The 21,326-nt window shown below is 43.9% G+C and overlaps 1 protein-coding gene across 2 annotated transcripts in view; it reads left to right on the plus strand.

The window, feature by feature from the left end:
* The window catches only part of pard3bb (par-3 family cell polarity regulator beta b), a 520,416-nt gene that overhangs the window by 265,057 nt on the left and 234,033 nt on the right, over nucleotides 1-21,326 (plus strand). For both annotated transcript variants that reach the window (XM_056289172.1, XM_056289173.1), the window contains exons 12-13: nucleotides 16,359-16,550; nucleotides 21,092-21,250. In XM_056289172.1, the coding sequence (XP_056145147.1) occupies nucleotides 16,359-16,550; nucleotides 21,092-21,250 (351 nt within the window). The remainder of the gene's footprint in view (nucleotides 1-16,358; nucleotides 16,551-21,091; nucleotides 21,251-21,326) is intronic.

Genomic DNA, 21,326 nt, shown 5'->3' on the forward strand with positions numbered 1-21,326 from the left:
GTAAAATGTCGAATGTCATGCGGGACATGCGAAAATGTGCCATCTATTGTTCGTTGTCGAAACGCTGAACTGATTCCCAGAAAGCTTGTCCATGGCTTCGGTCCCGGACCCACATTCGTCGGTTTGTTGTGGTACCAAGGGAAACAACAGTCGCCATCGAAGACATTATAAAAGCTCTTCTTCTTCTGAGGTACTCGCGGCGACGTCTATTACTTTCGGCCATGAATGCTGTTCGTCTCGCTCTTAGCACAGCTTGAATTTTGTTCACCTCCATCAGCAACGTATTTAGTCCATTCTCTGGTGACTGCGTGAGGACAACGAATCCAAGTAAAGACAAAATTTGAAGAATTTCAGCATTGTCCATGATTGTTCTTGCTCGTCCTCGTTTGTTGTGCTGTCGCCTCTGTGCAGTGCAAGAATTGACCACTGAATATGACGTGTTGTCCACCCCGCCCATTCTGAATGGTCATGACCCGGGTTGAACCCGTGTTGACTGGCTTGGTATGAATTGACAAAAGAAGGGTTTAACCCTGGTGCTTGGTCTGAACGCGATATTAGTGTTCTCTTGCTTCTGTCCCAGTTCGTCTTGTTCCTTGTGACAGCGTTCGAGCATTTTTTCCCTTGTGCGAGTTTCTTTTGCCCTATAGTTTCATGACCTATTTTTGCCTTTTCGACCCTGCCGATTTGGACACTGCTGCCTTTTTATCAGATCACCTGTGTACCGACCTCTTTCCGATTAAAAGGACTGATTTTTGTGAACTGAGACTTGAGTCTGCGTTTTGAGTCCAAGCCTGTGGTTTAGTGCTGACACTTTGCTGTTTACATATCCAAATTTAAATTGTTTTGTTGGATGGACAGATGGGTGAGAAGGTACGCCTGTGAGTTGGCTTTCTCAATAGATAGGCCCCTGGACGGACAGCCGTTATCAGTAGAAAACTCCACATCTAGTCCATGGGCCAGAGCCCAAAATTTCCTATTTCGGTACACTCAAGGTGGCAAAACTTACTTATAATTTTTGAAAGGATCCATGTTTGTAGATGATATTTTGGTATGATAACCATTCCTGAGTGGCAGCTGTATCACAGTTATCAGCTCATGAAGTTAACCACCCCCTAAAGTAAATTGCATTTTAGACGCTGGTGCATATCCTGGTTTAGCCTCATGGTCAGGACATTTTTCAATGTTCTATAATATTGTCTTTGGTATCATTTTAAAGGGGACCTTCTTAGCTTTCATTCAAGCCCTGTTGTGGATATTTCTCACAAATATAGAGGTCACTTGAGCTCTTCAACCCGTCAATAACACACATCTTTCTGCAATGTTCGCCTAAACTATATACTTTCTTTTAGCCCTGTGGCATCTAGGAATATCAGGGACACAAAACACAAAAACTGGAATACTCACAGGACTGTAAAGATTCAGGAAATGTATAATATACCCATACTATTTCATTGTGTGAGGTGATTGTGAACCTTAAATTAGAAGGGCATTATTACTAAGAAACTAACTAGACCAAAGCCAGTTAGTCCGTGGGTCAGACCAGATATCGATATCACCCAAGGTGACACAACTTCACTGGTGCCATTTTATTTGGTACACTAACAGAAGTAAAATAATACATGATAACCTTTCCAAATGAGCAGCTATTTCATTTTTCTTTCAGGAAACCTGTTTCTGTGCCTCTCACGATTGTGTATTTGCCCAGGTTTTTACAAATATAGCATTTCAACACCCCTGGTACTGATTAGCCTAGCTTAAACTCTGGGACAGTTCTTAGTTGGCCAACAACCAAGGATAACCAGTACTGTGTACTTCCATTCATTGTGCTAAGCTAGGCTAACGTGCAGCCAGATAGCTTTCTACTAAACACATATAGAGGAAACTGGTATCTATCTTCTTGTCTCACTCTGGAGAAGATTCTAAGCTAATTTCCCATAATGTTAGCATGTTCTTTTAATGTATATGTTAATATGATTAGTTAAAGTGGCTACGAGGAACTTTCATCTTGTGTTGATTTTAGCGGCCTCATGTGGACAAAATACAGCTGTTGCATAGCAACTAGGTAATGTATCTATTTGTGGCTATGTAAGATAAATAATGGTAATATGACGCTGGTGAAGCAAAGTAAACTTTGTTTTAGTAGTGTTCATACACCTAAGTTACATGTATTTGTTTGTATGTGGCAGGTGAAAACTGACTGAATATGGCCACTGGTGAACAAGCAAGTTTTTACCCAATACCAAAGCGCCCACGGGTGGAGTGCATTATCCACTGTTCTGATGATACAGATAAGCTGGTTTCACTACAAAGTGTCGACTCATGGAGAACTCTGCTCAGGGCAGCTCAGATACGAAATCATGCACCAGTTTTGAAACTGGCAAAAGACATTCCTGAGGGACAGATTCCAGCAATCTACTACCACAGAAAGTGTCGCAGTATCTTCACTATGAAGCAAATTCTTGATGGCCTCCTTGCAAAAGAAAAGAAAAGTTGTGTCTCTGCTGAAGAGAAACGATCTAAGAGAGTAGCTCGACATGCTCCAAGTACATCTAGGACTTATGATGCAGAGTGCATATTTTGTCAGAAAAACAGCAAATATTCCAAGAGACAGAATACGAGAGAAGTACTGGTGCAGTGTCGAGAACTGCGAGCTGATGCAAAGATCAGGAGTGCAGCCACAAAGAAAAGGGACAGCAGAATCCTTGCCATTGTGAGTAGAGACCTTGTAGCAGCTGAAGGGCACTACCACAGGTCATGCTATAGACTTTACACCAAAGAAGAGGTTTCCAAAGGAGAGGTTGCCAGCAATGAAGATGATGATGCTGCAGCCCAGTATGAAGCTGCTGTGAATAAGGCATACAATGAGCTGTTCCTCTTCATCAGGATGGAGCTTTTTGGCAATCCTCAAGTGATGACAATGACTGATCTCTCTTCTAGACTGGTAGCTTCAATGAACTCCCAAGGCATTGCCCAAGTCAAGGAATCAACCAAGAAGCACATAAGGCGAAACCTGGAGAGTGAGTTTGCTGGAGCCTTGCAGATATTCCCTGATGAGAAAGGAAAATTCCTCCTCTATCCCGATAACTTGTCCATGAGGGAACTTGCCAAAGAAAATCAGTCTCTCAAAAGGGAGCTGCAGACCCTGAAAAGTGTCAGTGCACAAGATGTTATAGCCAAAGCAGCCATCAAATTGAGAGCAGACATTAAAAGTCAAGATGTTCCTCAAACCTGGCCGCCTGAAGTCAAACCAGAAGCAGAATGTCCTACCATTCCAGAGTCGCTCATTATCCTCCTGTACTCTCTACTCACAGGCTCAAATGATCCTGATCATGCATCCCAGAGAGTGCAGTGCCTTCTGCAGTCATTTGGCCATGACATAGTATATGCAGTGACATGTGGAAATACCAAGCCTTCCAAGCACATTGTTCTGCCATTCAGTGTCAAATCGTTGACAGGAAATGTAGAGTTGATAAACATCCTCAACCGACTTGGTCACAGTGTGTCCTATTCCCAGATGGAAGAGATCAACACTGCCCTGTGTCTCCAGAAACTCTCATCATCAGGGAGTGGCATTGCCCTTCCAGCTAACATCCATCCTGGCATATTCACAACTTTAGCCTGGGACAATATCGACCGTCTTGAAGAAACTGTCAGTGGTGAGGGAACATCTCACAGAGTCAATGGGATTGCTGTGCAAGCAAAGCCAGTCAACCCACTTCCTGTCCAACCCATGCCCACTGTTCCCAAAACAAAGAAGAGAAGCATTGATGGACCCCCACCAATGTTACCAACTTACAATGCTGGACAACGGGTAGGTCCACCACAAAGCAAAAAGTCAGATGCCGATACTGCAGCCAATACTAAGCTTGCCAGAGAGAAAAACCTTCTTTGGATCCTAGCACGCATGTCACAACAAGAAGAACAGTCAGTCAGCAGCTGGACAGGCTTCAACATCCTGACTCGAGGAGAGATGACGGTCATCCCCGACAATATAGGCTATCTGCCTACCATCAATGCTCCAGCGACACAAATGTCTACTGTCAACGAGGTGCTTAACCAGTCACTGAGCATCATGCAGTGCTTAGGCCTGAGGAAGATTGTCTGTGTCTTTGACCAAGCCCTGTATGCGAAGGCTGTCGAGATCACATGGAAACACCATGACAAGTTCCATGATATCATCGTTAGGCTTGGGGTATTCCACACCATCTGCACACTGCTGGCAATAATAGGAAAGCGTTTCCAAGATGGTGGACTCAAAGACTTCTGCATTGAGTCTGGCATGATTGCAGAAGGCTCAGTTGCTGGTGTTATGGATGGCCGCAAGTACAACAGGGCAGTGCGACTACACAAGCTCCTGTATGAGGCTCTCATGCGACTGACCTTGAATGGTTTCCTGTCCTGGTTGGAAGAAACTCACAGGAATGACATGGTTCACCTGAATGAGACACTGAAGACCATTGACAGCCTTGGGAAAGAAGTCTCACAACATGCTTTGAAGGAGGTCCTCGAGAACAGCTCTTGTACACGCATCATGGATCTATTTGAAGTCTACCGTGAGTTCCTTAGAGGTGGAAACGGCAGCCTCTCGAACTTCTGGATGTCCTATTTGGACATGGTTGAAATCTTGTTGGGGCTCATCCGAGCATCCAGAGAGGGAGACTGGATGCTACACTTGGCTAGCATTCGAGCAATGATCCCATGGTGCTTTGCTTATGACAGGATGAATTATGCACGCTACCTCCCCTACTACTACGCCCAGATGTCTGAGCTGCCCATCACACACCCAGATGTGTACACAGAATTCATGGAAGGAGGCTTCTCAGTCCAACTGAGCTCCACCAATCCCTTTGGCCGAATCCCTGTTGACCAAGCTATAGAAGAAACGGGGAACAAAGACACCCAAACAGCTGGAGGGACAAAGGGATTCAGCTTGAAGCCAGGAGCTGTGACCAAATATTATCTCACAGCTGAGTATAGAAGCATGTACCTCAGACAGCTGAGAGACCTGACAGGTCAAGGCAGGTGCAAATGGTCTCATCCAGATCTACAGAGTCCAAGGATCAAGAGAGATGAAGCAGATGTCCAGTCTCTCATGGACCTTATGGAGAATAACTGGCTCAACCCTATGTCCCCTGATGAGATTGATTTGGTTAGCCTCTCCACTGGCAACATGGCTCCACCTGATGTGACCATAGATCTCTTGAGAGCTCTTGAGAAAGGCGAAGAGGCCTACCAAGCATTCCAGCAAACAAGGTTAGATGCAGACCCACCACCTGTGAAATTCCACGACAAGATGACCAAGCAAAGTCTGAAAACATTCTCCAATGTCAGCTCAAAACAAGCTCACCGAAAGAAAGCACAGGATGTGGTTCTGAAGGCAGATAGAAACCTTTTCAGTCACATGATCCTGGTGGCTGAAAGCAGGAAGGTGAATCTGAAGGATGTCCTTGCCTACCCATTGGGCCCACTACCATGGGCACTGGCAAATGCTGATGGGTCCTTACGAAAAACAAACAAGGCTGCACTTGCCAGAGAGCTTGAAAAGAATGTATCTCCTGCAGAAGACATCCCAATCCCATCTACTTCCATCATTGAAGGGATGAGCCTGGTCCAAAAAATGAATGGCAACAACAAAACCTTTGCACAGGTGGCAGAGTCAGCCTTGACCCAGGTCCTCCATGAGGGAGCACAGAGTGGGAGGATTGATGTTGTTTTTGATGTCTATCACCAGACTTCAATCAAAGATGCTGAACGACTGAACCGGGGTGGAGACATCACTCTCCAGTACAAGAATCTTGCAGGGGGACACCACGTCCAGCAGTGGAGAAAATTTCTGTGCAGTTCCTCCAACAAGACCAGTCTCATCAAGTTTCTGGTGGAAGAGTGGAAACTCCCACGATACAGAGCTATGCTGCATGGCAAGGTGTTGTACATGACCTGTGAGGAAACCTGCTACAAGTTGACAGAAGATGGGTGTGAGGAAGCAGCAGAACTGCACTCCACACATGAAGAAGCTGACACCCGTCTGCTCCTGCATGCATTGCATGCAGCAAATGCGGGCTCAAAGTCAGTTATCATCACAGCTGAGGACACTGATGTCATGGTGCTTTGTCTTGGCTTCCAGAAGGACATCACCTGTCCCATCTACCAGAAGTGTGGGACTCTGAACCGCACACGGTTTGTCGACATCACCAAACTGGCAAGTTCACTTGGAGACAGCATCTGTGACAGCCTAATTGGCTTACATGCCTTCACAGGCTGCGACACTGTCAGTGCATTCGCTGGTCGAGGGAAGCTGAATGCCCTGAAGATAGTGAGAAAGCACACTTCCTGCCAAGAGACTTTTAGTCAACTGGGACAGACATGGAATGTGAGTGATGAGCTGTTCCAGAAAATTGAGCAGTTCACCTGTCGGATGTATGTTGCTAATAGCAGCACTGCTGAGGTGAACAAACTGCGTTACCAGCTCTTCTGCACCAAAAGGGGAGAGGTTGAGTCCAGCCAGCTGCCACCATGTAGAGACTGTCTCTTTATGCATGTTCAACGAGCCAACTATCAGGCAGCAATATGGAAGTGCTGTCTGCAGGCTAACCCTGTGGTGCCAAGCCCTACTGACTATGGATGGACAGACGATGAAGGCAAGCTGGCCATTTACTGGATGCGCTCCCCACCTGCACCAGATGTGGTCTTGGAAATGCTAACATGCAAGTGTGTGCATTCATGCAAAATGCCAAGCTGCATGTGCCTGTCAAATGGACTTCCATGCACAGACATGTGCAGGTTACAGACCTGCAGTAACCAAAAACAGCAGGATGGTCCAGAACTGGACTTTGAACTTGGGGAGTCAGATGATGAGAGAAACGAGCAGTTTGATGAATGGCAGTGTGATGATTCTGATGGTGTTACTGTGGTAGTAGTCTATTGATGCACAGGATGTTGATTCTGGACTTGGTTACCCAGAGCTTGATAACAATAATGTAACCATATTCACATATACCCATTACCATTACATATACCCACTAATGATATGGGATTACATGTATCACTGACTAAGTATATGTAAATGTCAATGTTGTTTAAAATATTAGAATAGCTCATTACCTCACTATGGTATTCCTTTTTAACATGTATTTTGATTGTGTATTTAAACAAATGTATAGAGACCAGTTTGTGACCTAACTGGCTTTGGTCTAGTTCTCATTTAAGGCTCACAATCACCTCACACAATGAAATAGTATGGGTATATTATACATTTTCTGAATCTTTACAGTCCTGTGAGTATTCCAGTTTTTGTGTTTTGTGTCCCTGATATTCCTAGATGCCACAGGGCTAAAAGAAAGTATATAGCTTAGGCGAAAATTGCAGAAAGATGTGTGTTATTGATGGGTTGAAGAGCTCAAGTGACCTCTATTTGTGAGAAATATCCACAACAGGGCTTGAATGAAAGCTAAGAAGGTCCCCTTTAAAATGATACCAAAGACAATATTATAGAACATTGAAAAATGTCCTGACCATGAGGCTAAACCAGGATATGCACCAGCGTCTAAAATGCAATTTAGTTTAGCGGGTGGTTAACTTCATGAGCTGATAACTGTGATACAGCTGCCACTCAGGAATGGTTATCATACCAAAATATCATCTACAGACATGGATCCTTTCAAAAATTATAAGTAAGTTTTGCCACCTTGAGTGTACCGAAATATCGTCTGGCCCATGGACTAATCTTCATGTTTCCTTCACGGCAAGTGAGGTATCACAAATACAAGTGAAAGCGAGATTGAAGACAAATCTAATAAGTACTCACATTCTGAGAAGGCTGAATCTCCTTTTTTCCTTCTTCTTTTTATTTTGGGTGGGGGGAAGGTTGAAACTGATTTTGGACAGATTGCACTTCTCTGTCATTATATTTCAAATCCATATAATTCACTCCTCAGAACAACTATATTGCTTCTCCTCCAAGCCATTAGGGGTTTAAAATACACACTTTCCACCTCACTTGCCTTTTCTTTTCCTTTCACCTCCTCCCAGTTGTACTCTTCCTCTACATTTTTCTGTCTTTCTTTGTTTCTTTCTCAAGGAAGTACACATACACTCCCTTATTATCGTCCCGTCTCTTTGAGGAGCTAAGCTGCTGTTTTGTAACAGGCTTTCCAGGTTAATAACTGACATTACCCCCCCCCCCCCGTACTATCTCGCGCCCGCGCGCTCTCCTTTTTCCCTGCAATTGATTGCCTTTCAGAGATGCACAGGTCGTTTGAACGGTATTGTAGAAGGAACAGAAATGACAGAAATATAAAAGCAACACCCCACCCCCCACACACAAAAAAAGGAAAAAAAAGAAAAGCTCTTTGGTGCATTTTTTTTTGCGTGTTGTATAAAATAGACTCTCCTAGAAATAAAGTAAGACTGAAATGCCCACATTGATTGCAGATTTCACTTTTAGGGGTTTTTTTCCAGGAGATTGTTACAGTTTCTGCCAAATGGAAAAGCTTTTAGTTAGGCTCTTCTCAGAGGCTTGTGGAACAACTGACCAGTATCTCCCCATCCCTCTCGCTCTCTCTGAGCGGAAGTGCGGGTGAGTGTACGGAGTAGCAGCGTGTTGCTTCGGTGTGAGCGAGTTTCTAAAACTTGGACTTTTTTGTCTTGTCCTTTTCACGTGCTTTCTGTGGTTTCGTTGTTGTTTATTTTTAGTTAGTTGTTTTTGGTGGTAGTTTTATTTTCGGTAGCGGTGCTACCGGCCGAGCGGGGCAATATGGCCGCTGTGGGAGGTGGAGGAGCGGCGTTTGAGAAATTGACACGCCGGCATGCGATTAAAGTGGCTCCGGTGGCTAATTGCTCGGTGGAGGAGTGCTACCTCGCGGTAGGCGAACGCGAACGTGTGGGGTATGGTTTACCCAGAATGGACAGTGCTGTGGCCATGTTTCTTGATAGTCTTGATGAAGCCAACCAGGTGGTGGAAAGTGGTGTGATGATTAAGGACAGGTTGACTCCCGTTCTGCCGCTGGTTAATCCAGTCAAGAGAATCGCCATTTCTAATGCTCCCCCGTTCATGAGAAATGCAGCTTTGGAGAAGGAGCTTGCAAGATACCGGCTGGAGACGGCGCTGTCGAGTCCGTACAGGGCAGACAGGAGGCCGGGAAGCGAGGGGCAGAAGTAGACCAGGTGGTGAAACAGAAAGAGACCGAGGCTGGGGAACATAAGGAAAATGGATGGACTGAGCAGGCAGGGGAGGGAGGTGTGCAGATAGAGCAGTTTAAAAAAGCTGATCACACTGAGAAGGTAACAGAACTTGGGCAGGTCAAAGCTGATGGCCAGAATGAGCAGGTAGGGGAGGTTGAGCTGAATAAAACGGAAAATGAAAACGGTGAGAACAGGGATCATAGCAAATTGGCTGGGCGAGATATGAATTGAGGTCGGAGGACGCAAATACAGCAGACTGCTGTTAGAGTGGCAGAGTCTGTACTTGAGGAAGAGGCAGAGATGATGCCGGATGGTAAAATAAAATCAAAAAGTCCATTAAAAGGAAGCCGACTCGGGGTCCGTGGTGGTATAGCGGTCTAAGTATCGGCTTTGTGCTGATGCAGTTGTCTACTGGGGGCCCGGGTTCGCGCCTCGGTCTCGTCAGATCCGACTATGGCCGAACTCGATGAAGCAGCGGGAGGGGGGCGGAGTCGGCTTGTGTTCGTCACATGAACGCGTCTCTGTGTGTGTCGGAAAAAGCAGTGGTTCGGCCTGGATTCGCCTTGTCACCAAAGTGGGGAGGTGTCTCCTTCGAGACTGCCGGCCGGAGAGATGCAGTTGGCGAACGCATGCAGTACGGGGGTGGGTGTTTGAACTGAAATAGGGACGGATTGACCACTAAATTTGGAGAAAAAGGGGAAAAATCAGATATAAATTAAAATAAATAAATAAAAGGAAGCCGACTGAGCGTAGAGAGGAAAATTTAAAAGTGAAAGGGCTTCAAAAGATAAAAAGCCATCCTCTTTGCCTCCTCTTTGTCTGATGAGAACACAAGAAAGTGATTGTGAGTTAGGTTCCTCCCCTCATACACGGATGGACACGGGAGGGCGCTATGCTTTCCTGAAAATCAGGAAGTTTTTGCAGGTTACCAAGGGTTTGAGGGCAGTCAAGGTGGAAAATTACTTTCCAGACTTGCAGCTTTTTGTTGACTCAGTTAAATGTTTTATGAAAAACGGGATTTGGAGGTGAACACTTACTGAGCAGGACATCTTTAGACTGAAAAACAACTTGTACAGGAAGTAAAATTACAACTTATTGATGGTGTTTAAGACAAGTTTGGATATTTTTATCTTTTTGGTCAGTGTAAGCTTGTTTCTGGCACAGTTACGCCCCACTCTCCTCATGTGTAATATACAATTAGGCACTTTAAATCTGAATGGAGCAAGAGATGACATGAAAAGAGCTGCTGTGTTTAAACTGGTTGAGCTGAAGAAAATAGATGTTTTGCTTGTGCAAGAAACGCATAGCACAACAGATAATGAAATTGAATGGAAGAGGGATTGGACTGGGAAACTGATCCTCAGTCAAATCAAATATTAGTGGTGGGGTCGGGATTCTTTTCTCAGCAGATTTTTTGCCATGCTCCCTTGATGTAGAGGAAGTAGTCAAAGGCCGGTTACTGAAAGTAAGAGTGCACTATGAAAACATTAAACTAGTTTTTATAAATGTTTATGGTCCAACCCTTGGCCCCGAAAGATTAGGTTTTTCGGGATGTGTTGTCTGATGTTATTAGTAAATGTGACAGGAGTATTTATTTCTGGGATGGTCTTTAACTGTACAGAGAATTGCAAGCTGGACAGGAACCATCAGTATGGACGGATTAATGCACGGGCCGACCCCAAGATTAGCGAAATTACGTCCTCTGAAATCCGCCCAATGATTACCCCTTCTATAAATAATCATTGCAAGAGGTAATGTCGATTACCAGGGTTTATATAAGACATGATTTGACTAGAATTCTCAATCATGGTGGCAAAATATTTTTTTCCAATTGTATGCCAAAAATATTCCTGTATTATTTAAAATATGGATTCATTAGCACCAATGTACAATTAAATGTTATAGGCTACACATACAAACAAAAATTATTAAAAAATCAAAATAAATTGCATCATGGGCCAATAGATTTGCTCTTGACGATCATGATTCACGTTCAAGTACGTAGCTACGTCATCGTAGGCTATACCAAAAACAAAAATGGAGAAGAGGCGTTATGCTAGCGGGTTCCTTAAAAGAAAAATAAAACAGGAAAAAGTTGAAAGACAGGCGTCCGAGTTGCAAAAGATCCCAAAATTGGGTAGTTTTTTTTAAAAAGAAAGAAACTCAAACTCCGGATAAGGATGAACAAGAAGCGCTACTACCGCCAAGCGTTAGCAACTGTGATGAAGCTAGCAACGTTAGGCCTACTGAAGATGAGCTAATGTTAACAGCAACCGCCATGAATGGACAGCAGCAGCATTTGGATAAAAGTGGCTGCTCATCAGCACTCATCACCGACTGCAGGCCTATATGCAGGTGAACAATCTTTTTGGGGTGTTGTTCGAAAAGAACTCTGCTGATTTGAGTGACGCTCGCAAGCGAGCCATGGAATTGGCTGCTGCTTATCCAAATGACTTGGGAAAAGATTTGGCTGACGAACTTTTACAGTTCGTTTTTTTTTGTGAAAGATGAGCTTGGTCAACAATCCCCCACACAACTGCTGCAGATGTTGATCAAACATGGGCTCAACTCGACCTTCCCAAACGTTTTTATCGCACTGAAACTGTTCCTGACTTTACCCGTCACGAATTGTGAAGGTGAACGTTCCTTTTCGCGATTAGCATGTATAAAAAACGAACTAAGATCAAAAGTGGGCCAAAAGAGGCTGAAAGCATTGTCAGTTATGGCTATCGAATCAGACCTATTGAGTTCCATGGATTTTAACGATGTTGTCGAGGACTTGTCCAGGAGAAAGTCAGGGTGATGCAGGACCCCTCCGGCTCACTGTACATTATCCCTTACATATTCAATGCATTCTGGGAGGTAATGTTAACGTGACGTTTGCGCGCCTTAGCAGTTAGTGCTGGTGACAGGTGAAATAATAATAATAATAATAATAATAATAATAATAATGTAACGTTTTGTAGGTCCTTTAATAATATCACATGCATTGCGTTGTTTCCGGTGATTATTGTAAGTCACATGACTAACCAAAACTGTTTGGTGAAATTGCATTCAGACTCTCTGGTGTTGTTATCGGGGGGCCTCGTGAATTATTGTGCCCCGGGCCCCAGATTGGTTTAATCCGTCCCTGACCATCAGGAACCACATCCTGCATCTCTGAGTCGGCTCACACGTTTGGTTAATTCATGTGAACTGAAAGATGTTTGGAGAGCTTTTTATGGGACCCAAAGGCAGTATGCATGGACACATTCAAAAGATAATGTGCTATCCAGGGCAAGGCTTGATCGGTTTTATTGTTTTAAACATAATTTTAATGTCTTTAAACAATGTCACATACTTCCAGTTTGTTTCTCTGACCACTCTCTTTTACAGTGTTCAGTTTTTATAAGGAGTGTTAAAACAAATAGTGCTTTCTGGCATTTTAACACAGGCCTTCTAAATGATAACAACTTTAGAGATGCTTATAAGTTTTTTTGGGGCCAATACAGAAGCCGAAGGTCTGAATTTAGTTCTCTACAGCAATGGTGGGACATTGGCAAGTGCCAGATAAAGCAGTTTGGCCAGCAGTACACTCGCAATGTCACCAGAGACATAGCCAGATCTATGAGAGATCTAGAGGATGAAATGGTGGAACTAAAGAATTTGGCAGATTCCGCAGGACATAGAGGTCATATAAAGGCTCTCAAATCCAAAAAGTCTGCTTTGGCTAGCCTAGTGGGTAGTACAGCACAGGGGGCACTGGTCCACTCACGCTTTCTGAATGTCACACATGGATGCTCCTTCTTACCTTTTCTTTAGTCTAGAGCACAAGAATGGGCAGAGAAAAACCATTCACTCTCTGCGTACTAACACTGGTGTGCAGCTATCAGATTCTTCTGAGATTCTGAAATATGCAGCAGAGTTTTACAGTGATCTCTGTAAGAGTGAATTCTGACAGGATGTGCTGGGGGCTGAATCATTCTATGATGGGCTAAAAAAGGTTGAGATAGCACTCAATACAGAGCTTGAAGCACAACTGTCTCCCGAAGAACTTCATGATGCCCTGCAAAGTCTGGAAAGTGACAAGGCACCTGGTATAGATGGCTTACCTGTTGACTTCTATAAGTCTTTTTGGCTGGTGCTCGGAGGGGATTTGTTGACTGTCCTGAGGAACAGTGCAACTGAGGGGCGGTTGCCTCAGAGTTGCAGAAGGGCCGTCATTAGTCTCTTGCCGAAGAAAGGGGATTTGCAAGACATTAAGAACTGGTGGCCAGTGTCCCTGCTCTGCACTGATTACAAGATATTTTCTAAGGTGTTAGCAAACAGACTGAGAAAGGTGATGAAGGAGGTCATCCATGTTGACCAGACTTAGTGTGCCCGGTAGGCTGATCACTGACAACATTACATTAATTAGGGATGTTTTGGACATCTCTAGTTAATTGGGAGTTGAAACTGGTCTTATCTCCATAGATCAGGAAAAGGCTTTTGACCGGGTTGAACACCAGCACTTGTGGCAAACCATGAAAGCTTTCGGTTTCAGCCCAGGTTTTATAGCTAAGAACAAGGTTGTGTACAGTGACCTTGAGAGTGTACTTAAAATTAACGGTGGTTTGAGCGCGCCTTTTAAGGTTAAAAGGGGAATTAGGCAGGGATGTTCTTTGTCTGGAATGTTGTACTGTCAGGCCATTGAGCCCCTGTTGCACAAATTGAGGTGTGAGTTGTCTGGAGTTGCTTTTGATGGTTGCAGTGCAACTTTTAAGCTCTCTGCCTATGTGGGTAATGTAGCTGTGTTTGTAAAGGACCAAAGAGATGTTGATGTCTTAGTAAAAAATGTTAACAAGTTTGGTCAGATAACATCAGCTAGGGTAAACAGGGGAAAAAGTGAGGCACTGATAGTAGGAGAAGGACTGAACGGTAAGGTCATGTTACCTGGGGGGTTGACATGGAGAAGGGGAGGGATGAACTATCTGGGAGTGTTTGTGGGGAATTAAACTTTTTCAAATAAGAATTGGGAGAATGTTTTGGAAAAAGTAGAAGGGCGTCTTAGGAAGTGGAAATGGATTCTACCAAAACTGTCTTATATGACGGTCGCATGTTAGTAATCAACAACCTGGTGTCATCAATGCTGTGGCATCGATTAACATGCGTTGATCCTCCAACCAACCTCCTGTCCAAGATTCAGGCTGTGCTGGTGAACTTTTTCTGGGACAACTTGCACTGGATTCCTCAAAGTGTGCTGTACATACCTAAAGATGAAGGGGGTCAAGGGCTGATCCATCTGGCCAGCAGGGGTGCAGCCTTCTGCCTCCAGTTCATTCAACGATTGCTCACTGGGCCTAGAGACTTAGTGTGGAGACCAGCAGCCTGTGCAATGCTTCAACGGTGTTCTGGACTCGGAATAGACTTGCCTTTGTTTTTAATGGCTATTGACAACTCAAACCTCAACGGATTGCCTGGTTTTTATCGTGGGCTCATAAGACTGTGGAATATGTTTAAGAAGGAGAGAATGGGCTGTTCTGACTCTCTGACCCACATGTGCCCTTACGTACTACCATACGTCTAAAAGAGCCGGTGGTGTATGGTGGGCGTATGGACATGTTCTGCGACATTGGACCCACTGTATCAAATCTGTTCTGCCAGGCAAAGGTCGTCGCGTTGGGTCAGGTGGTGGAGCTGGCTGGGCCCAATCTTGATAACACTGCTGTACTAGCATCTCACCTAGGAGTGAAATCTACACGCCTCATTAGTCGGGTACTATTTAAGTGGAACGGTCAGCTCACAGCAAAAGAACGGGGACTTTTGACATCATACTGTAGTGGTTTTACTCATCCCAATTGTGAGGATCCATTTCCTGTTTAAAAGGTTGTTCCTGATCTGAAAAATTGCATGGGGCCACTTTTGGATTTGGGAAATGTTCTTAATGAGAGGTTGAATGTACTTAAAGGTAAGACCATGTATATAGTATGCTGGTAAAAATCCTGAATAAAGAAAAACTGAGTGGTTCGACTGATACACCCAAGAGAGCCCAGCTAGGCTTGGGAGAGAATATGAAGCCAGTCTGGAGGGGTTTATACAAACCACCATTAATTAAAAAAGCTGGTGATCTGCAGTGGAGGGTCTTGCATGGCATAGTGGCGGTCAATGCTTTTGTTTCTGTGCTAGACCCTAATGTCAATGACAACTGTCCCTATTGTGCCCAGAAAGAAACAGTTTTTCATTGCTTTTTAGAATGTGTGAGACTTACACCCCTGTTTTTGCTACTAGAACGTTTATTTAGATCATCTGGGGAAAGTTTTTGCAAACATAATTTTATTTTTGGTCTCAAATGTAGCCAATGTGCAAAATATAAATGTCAACTCTTAAACTTCATTGCAGGGCAGGCAAAAATGGCTATCTATGTGAGCCAGAAAAAAAAAGAATTGGAAGAATGTATAGAATGTCACGTTGAACTGTTGTTTAGCAGGATGGTCCAGGCCAGGATAACAGTAGATTTCAGTTATTACAAAGCAGTGAAAGATCTGGACACATTCACAACTTTGTGGTGTTATAAAGGGGTACTGTGTTCAACCATAAAGGATGAGCTGGGGTTTTTTCTGCAGAGCTTGGATAAAAGGGGTCTTACCTGTTTTTTATTTTTTGAGTTGTTGTTGAATGATTGTTTTTATGATTGTTAAAAGATGCATGTTGAGTGTTTGTAATTTGACAAATATTGGTTATATGTTTAGAAAGATTTCAAAGTCTGTTTTTTGATATTTTTTTCTGTTAAATAAAGACTTGTTTTAAAATTCAAAATTCTCTCTCTCTCTCTCTCTGGCTCTCTTACTCTCTTCTTTCCTGCAATTGATTGCCTTTCAGAGATGCACAGTTCATTTGAACGGTATTGTAGAAGGAACAGAAATGACAGGAATATAAAAGCAACACCCCCCCCCCAAAAAAGCTCTTTTGTGCAATTTTTTTTTTCATGTTGTAGAAAATAGACTCCCCTAGAAATAAAGTAAGACTGAAATGCCCACATTGATTGCAGATTTCACTTTTAGGGGGAATTTTCCAGAAGTTACAGTTTCTGTCAAATGGAAAACCTTTTATTTAGGCTCTTCTTAGAGGCTTGTGATGAACTGACCAGTATCTCCCCATCCCTCTCTCTCTTTCTCTCTCTCCATCTCCCCCCCCCCCCCCACTTTGGCTTTCCCACTCAGAGGGAGGACGTGTCCCGTGGGCACAACGGCCCGTCGGAGGACGGGAAGGAGCAGCTGATGTTTGAGGTGGCCCTGAACGACACTGGCTCGGCGGGGTTGGGTGTCAGCCTCAAAGGGAACAAGTCTCGAGAGACGGGCGAAGACCTGGGCATCTTCATCAAGTCTATAATACACGGAGGAGCAGCATACAAGGTGACATGGGGCAGGGATGTGCTTCATTCATTTTTTTTCTACAGGGCCATCCCATCGGTCGGTTTTAGTGAAGCTCCACAGTGTATCAGTTCTGTTTGTTCTGCCTTAGAGTTTTCCCATTTCTTCAGTTTGTTGGCAATGATTGAGCATCATGTTTTTTTCGCTGTTCTTTACTATAATTTTTATTGTGTTGTGTCTATTTTTAGTGGCCCATTTCTGGATTTGAAATAAGGCTTTCTGCCTACTGAGTCAGACATACTACATCCACTGCAAATTCATACTGTGGTTGTGCTTTCGGCAGTACATAACGAGATTTGGTAGCTGTATTTGTTCTTTGCCACCCATTTCAACTTCAGTTGAACTCAATTTATTGCCATGACAATAACAATACATCAGTATTGCCAAAGCACGGTCAACATAAATGAACAATGAGTGCAAATAAAAACACTACTGTGGAACTTGCCACCCATTGTTGCTGTTAATCAAACTAAAGCAGTACGCTTTGTCGCCATCCGAATCAAACAAGACTGTCTATCTTTGAGTCCATCGTTCACAACGTAACTGCAAACAAGGTCAAAACACAGAAACTCAATTTACACAATCCATGGCAAGAGGGTAAACAAGTGGAAGTTGAATATATGATCACACGGGCGGCACGGTGGCCCAGTGGTTAGCGCTATTGCCTCACAGCAAGAAGATCCAGGCCATCTCAGGTCCTTTCTGTGTGGATTTTGCATGCTCTCCTCGTGTCTGCATGGGTTTCCTCCGGGTGCTCCAATTTCCTCCCACCATCAAAAAGACATGCATGTTAGGGTTAGTACTCATTACCCCTGAGCAAGGCAATGGAAAGAAACTGGAGTTGGTCCCCGGGCGCTGCAGCTGCCTGCTGCTCCTACACAATAGGATGGGTTACATGCAGAGAACACATTCACTGTAAGAAAACAATGACAAAATAAAGTGGCTTTCTGTGTAGTGTCTTATACAAATATGTCATGAATTTAGGATGTATTTTTGATATGACAGTGTAGGGAGTTGTATAAACAATCATACATACTTTTTGACATGAAACAATGGTAAGAAAATGTGCCCTCAAATGAGTCCAGATTAACCACAACATCCATCGAAATGGTGAGTGAGTTGTGAAGCTGTCTCTTGAAAAGTAAGAAGAGTTCAGATGGAAATCGGGCAATGACCTGATTTGATTTTGACATTACAGTATAAACAGCACACTGGCTTCTTTTTCAGAGATGAACCAAACTCCCCCTTGCAGTAAACATGACAAGGCACTGTCCTCAAAAACTTTCAGGGGAAAAAATGGAGAGGGGTGACAAGGGTTGTTGAATTCACCATTGGAGAAATTTGAATAATTCTGTTACCATCCATCTTAAAGATATCGTCTCTTTATCAACTTGTAAGCTCCTCCAGCTCAAGTTTACAAAATATGTTTACTCGTGTATTTATTCTTTAGTTGTTTTCATGAATGAGTCTCTTTTTATATTTAGGTGTTTCCATTCAGCATGTATTTATCGCAGGTTCAGAATTCACGTAAAACATTTAGATTCAAATCTTACTACTGTGCATCTCCTCAATGAGGACCTGAAACTTCGACAGAGCTTTGCTTTAAACACATAATGAGTTATTATTATTATTATTATCATTATTATATATCATGAGAGATCTAAGTTATGATAAAAGATTTCCTGAAAAGCCCATTCCCGATCCCTATTGACTCTTAACGATGTTAAATTTCCATTTAGCAGATGCTTTTATCCAAAGCGACATACAGCTGAGATTTAATACAACACAAGCAAGGATCTAGTCAGGAGGCGACAACACAAGTAAGTGTCAAAAAACTAGATTCAAGTCTGATTGGACATATGTGTCAACAGGCAGTGCAAGAAGGCAATGCATATGGTGCATAGAAGTGATTTTTTTATTTTGTTGTTTTGTGTGGAGGTGTTCATGAACGAGCTAGGTCTTTAGTTTCTTAAAGATGGAGAGGGACTCGGCGGATCGAATGGAGGGCGGCATGGTGGCCCAGTGGTTAGCACTGTTGCCCCACAGCAAGAAGGTCCCGGGTTCGAACCCCAGGCTGTGCCCTACACCCCCACCCGACCACTTCGCTCTGCTGCCTCGGGACGCCTGGTTGCCCCGTCGCTCAGAGGCTCCTGCTGCCGATCAACCCGGTCACGGCTCTTTTCTGTCCTGGCCCCACAGTGGTGGAGTGAACTCCCCACTGATGTCAGGACAGCAGAGTCGCTGCCCATTTTTCGGCGCAGGTTGCAAACTCACCTCTTCAAGAACTACAGAACTACTACCCTGTTACTTGCTCTTAGCACTTATTGTATTCACTCATTTAAAAAAAAAATCTTTCCTGCGCTTTTACTTTAGCACTGGTTTTGCTCTTAGATGCTTGTTTAGAGAGAAGATCCACTTATGACCTCTGATGACTAGTAGTTCTCCTGATATCCTATGTTAAATAATGCACTTATTGTAAGTCGCTTTGGATAAAAGCATCAGCTAAATGACTGTAATGTAATGTAATGTCCTTTCTGTGTGGACTTTGGATGTTCTCCCCGTGTCTGCGTGGGTTTCCTCCGGGTGCTCCGGTTTCCTCCCACTATCAGAAACACATGCATGTTAGGGTTAATGCTCAATTATTACTCTAATTAATTAATTAATTAACTAATTAATACTCAATTAATTAATTACTTAATGAATTAATTACTTAACACTCAAAAAAAGACAGTGGAAAGAAGAACTGTTGTTCCCTGAGCGCTGCAGCTGTCCACTGCTGCTATAGGATGGCTTACATGCAGAGGACACATTTCACTGTAACCTGTACAATGACAAAATTCTCTTGGACTCTCGAGACAGATGACTCAGGTAAAAGGGATATTTTTTTACTTGAAGACGTTACGAGGGTGTTGACCGTGCCACGGCCTTTTCAGCTGCTCTGGGGCCATGTGCTCTGGGTCCGGTGACCTTTCACCTCTTAGATTCCATGTGTGATGCAAAATGGAACTCTGGCCCTGACCCTGCTCCAGGCCAAGCCCCAGTGTGGACAGAGCAGAGAGGGAGGGCGAGAGACCGGCTAGCAGACGCTCACGTACACACACACACACACACACACACACACACACACACACACACAATGTTGCTTATGTACCATATGTACTGTGTACATTTAAACAACCTGTGCAGCTCCTAGCAGGTCTCACTGCACTGACACCGGGGAATAACTGTGTGTCTGAAAAGCCATGTCGTAAACACTCATCACAACAGGAAGCTCTTCAGGGTGACTTGTCTGTGTGTGTCTGCGTGTGCGTGCGTGTGTGTGTGTGTGTGTGTGTGTGTGTGTGTGTGTGTGTGCGTGTGTGTGTGTGATTCCTTTTTAAGAGCTAGACGGCAGTAATTGCTATTTGCCGATAAAAAAACAATTCAATTACAGTTTCATTTTGGCTCAGAGGAGAACAGTGAAAAATCAATGACTGAATGAGACCTTCTTCCAACTTTTGATTATTCGTTAACACAAATGAAATACACAACTGCTATGGTAAATAAAATATTATGATTCTGACATTTAAGCAAATCTAATGCAAGACAGCCATGTAAAACATTTTTAAAAAGGGAAGATGTGCGTAACGCATACACACACACACACACACACACACACACAAATGTATGTACTGACCACTCTTGACCAAGGCAGTGTTTTGTTCACAGTGGTGTCCCACTGTGTAGGGTAACATTTGGGTTGGAAATTACTGTATAGGTAGTTGAGGCAGGAACAGTCCTGTTGTTCTGCAGCACAATATTTCATAAATATAGCTGCCCAGATGTGTTTGTCATTTCTTTCCATACGGCTGGTGGAAATAGTCAGAGGAAGAGAAGCAGAGCATATGAAAGCTGCATCTGACATCTTGTCTTCTAACGTGCAGATACACTTAAATGGGATGAGAAACATGTTGAAAATTCAGTCAGAAGCATACATGACTGAATATTGTGCAAGGAAGTTGTAAAATACCCAGTGATTGTATGCTAGAGATGCACAATATTGGGGAATGTTTACAATCACAGCATTGTAAGATGGTGACTGACAGATGTACTCTTAGCCCCCCCCCCCCCCCCCGGGTTCAGGGATGGTCGTGCGCGACGTCCCCCTGGTGAAACTCCTCACTGTCGGGTGAAAAGAAGAGGCTGGCGACTCCACCTGTATTGGAGGAGGCATGTGGTAGTCTGCAGCCCTCCACAGATTGGCAGAGGGGGTGGAGTAGCGACTGGGGATAATTGGCTCCACAATTGTACTTGGCCAATTAGGTAATTGGGTAATTGGCTAAGTACAATTGGGAGAAAGGGGGGGGGGTTAAAATATATATACATAGAAAACACCATAACTCATCATTTCTTGATGTATATGTCAGTGTTAATAAGGTGAAGAGGGTTTTGGTTTTATTTTCTTCCGTAAACTCCTACGTCACTGACATTTAATTGTCATAGTCCCTGAAACAAGAGTGTTTATATCTACTTGTACATTACAGGATGGCCGTCTGCGCGTCAACGACCAGCTGGTGGCAGTGAACGGGGAGTCGCTGTTGGGCCTCTCCAACCACGCTGCCATGGAGACGCTGCGTCGCTCCATGTCCCAAGAAGGGAACCTGCGAGGGACAATTCAGCTGGTGGTGCTGAGAGCTGTGCAGGTACACACACACACACACACACACACACACACACACACACACACACACACACTTTTAAACGCACTGTGTGTGTGGC

Source organism: Lampris incognitus, chromosome 11 (assembly GCF_029633865.1).
Source record: "Lampris incognitus isolate fLamInc1 chromosome 11, fLamInc1.hap2, whole genome shotgun sequence".
Taxonomy (NCBI): domain Eukaryota; kingdom Metazoa; phylum Chordata; class Actinopteri; order Lampriformes; family Lampridae; genus Lampris; species Lampris incognitus.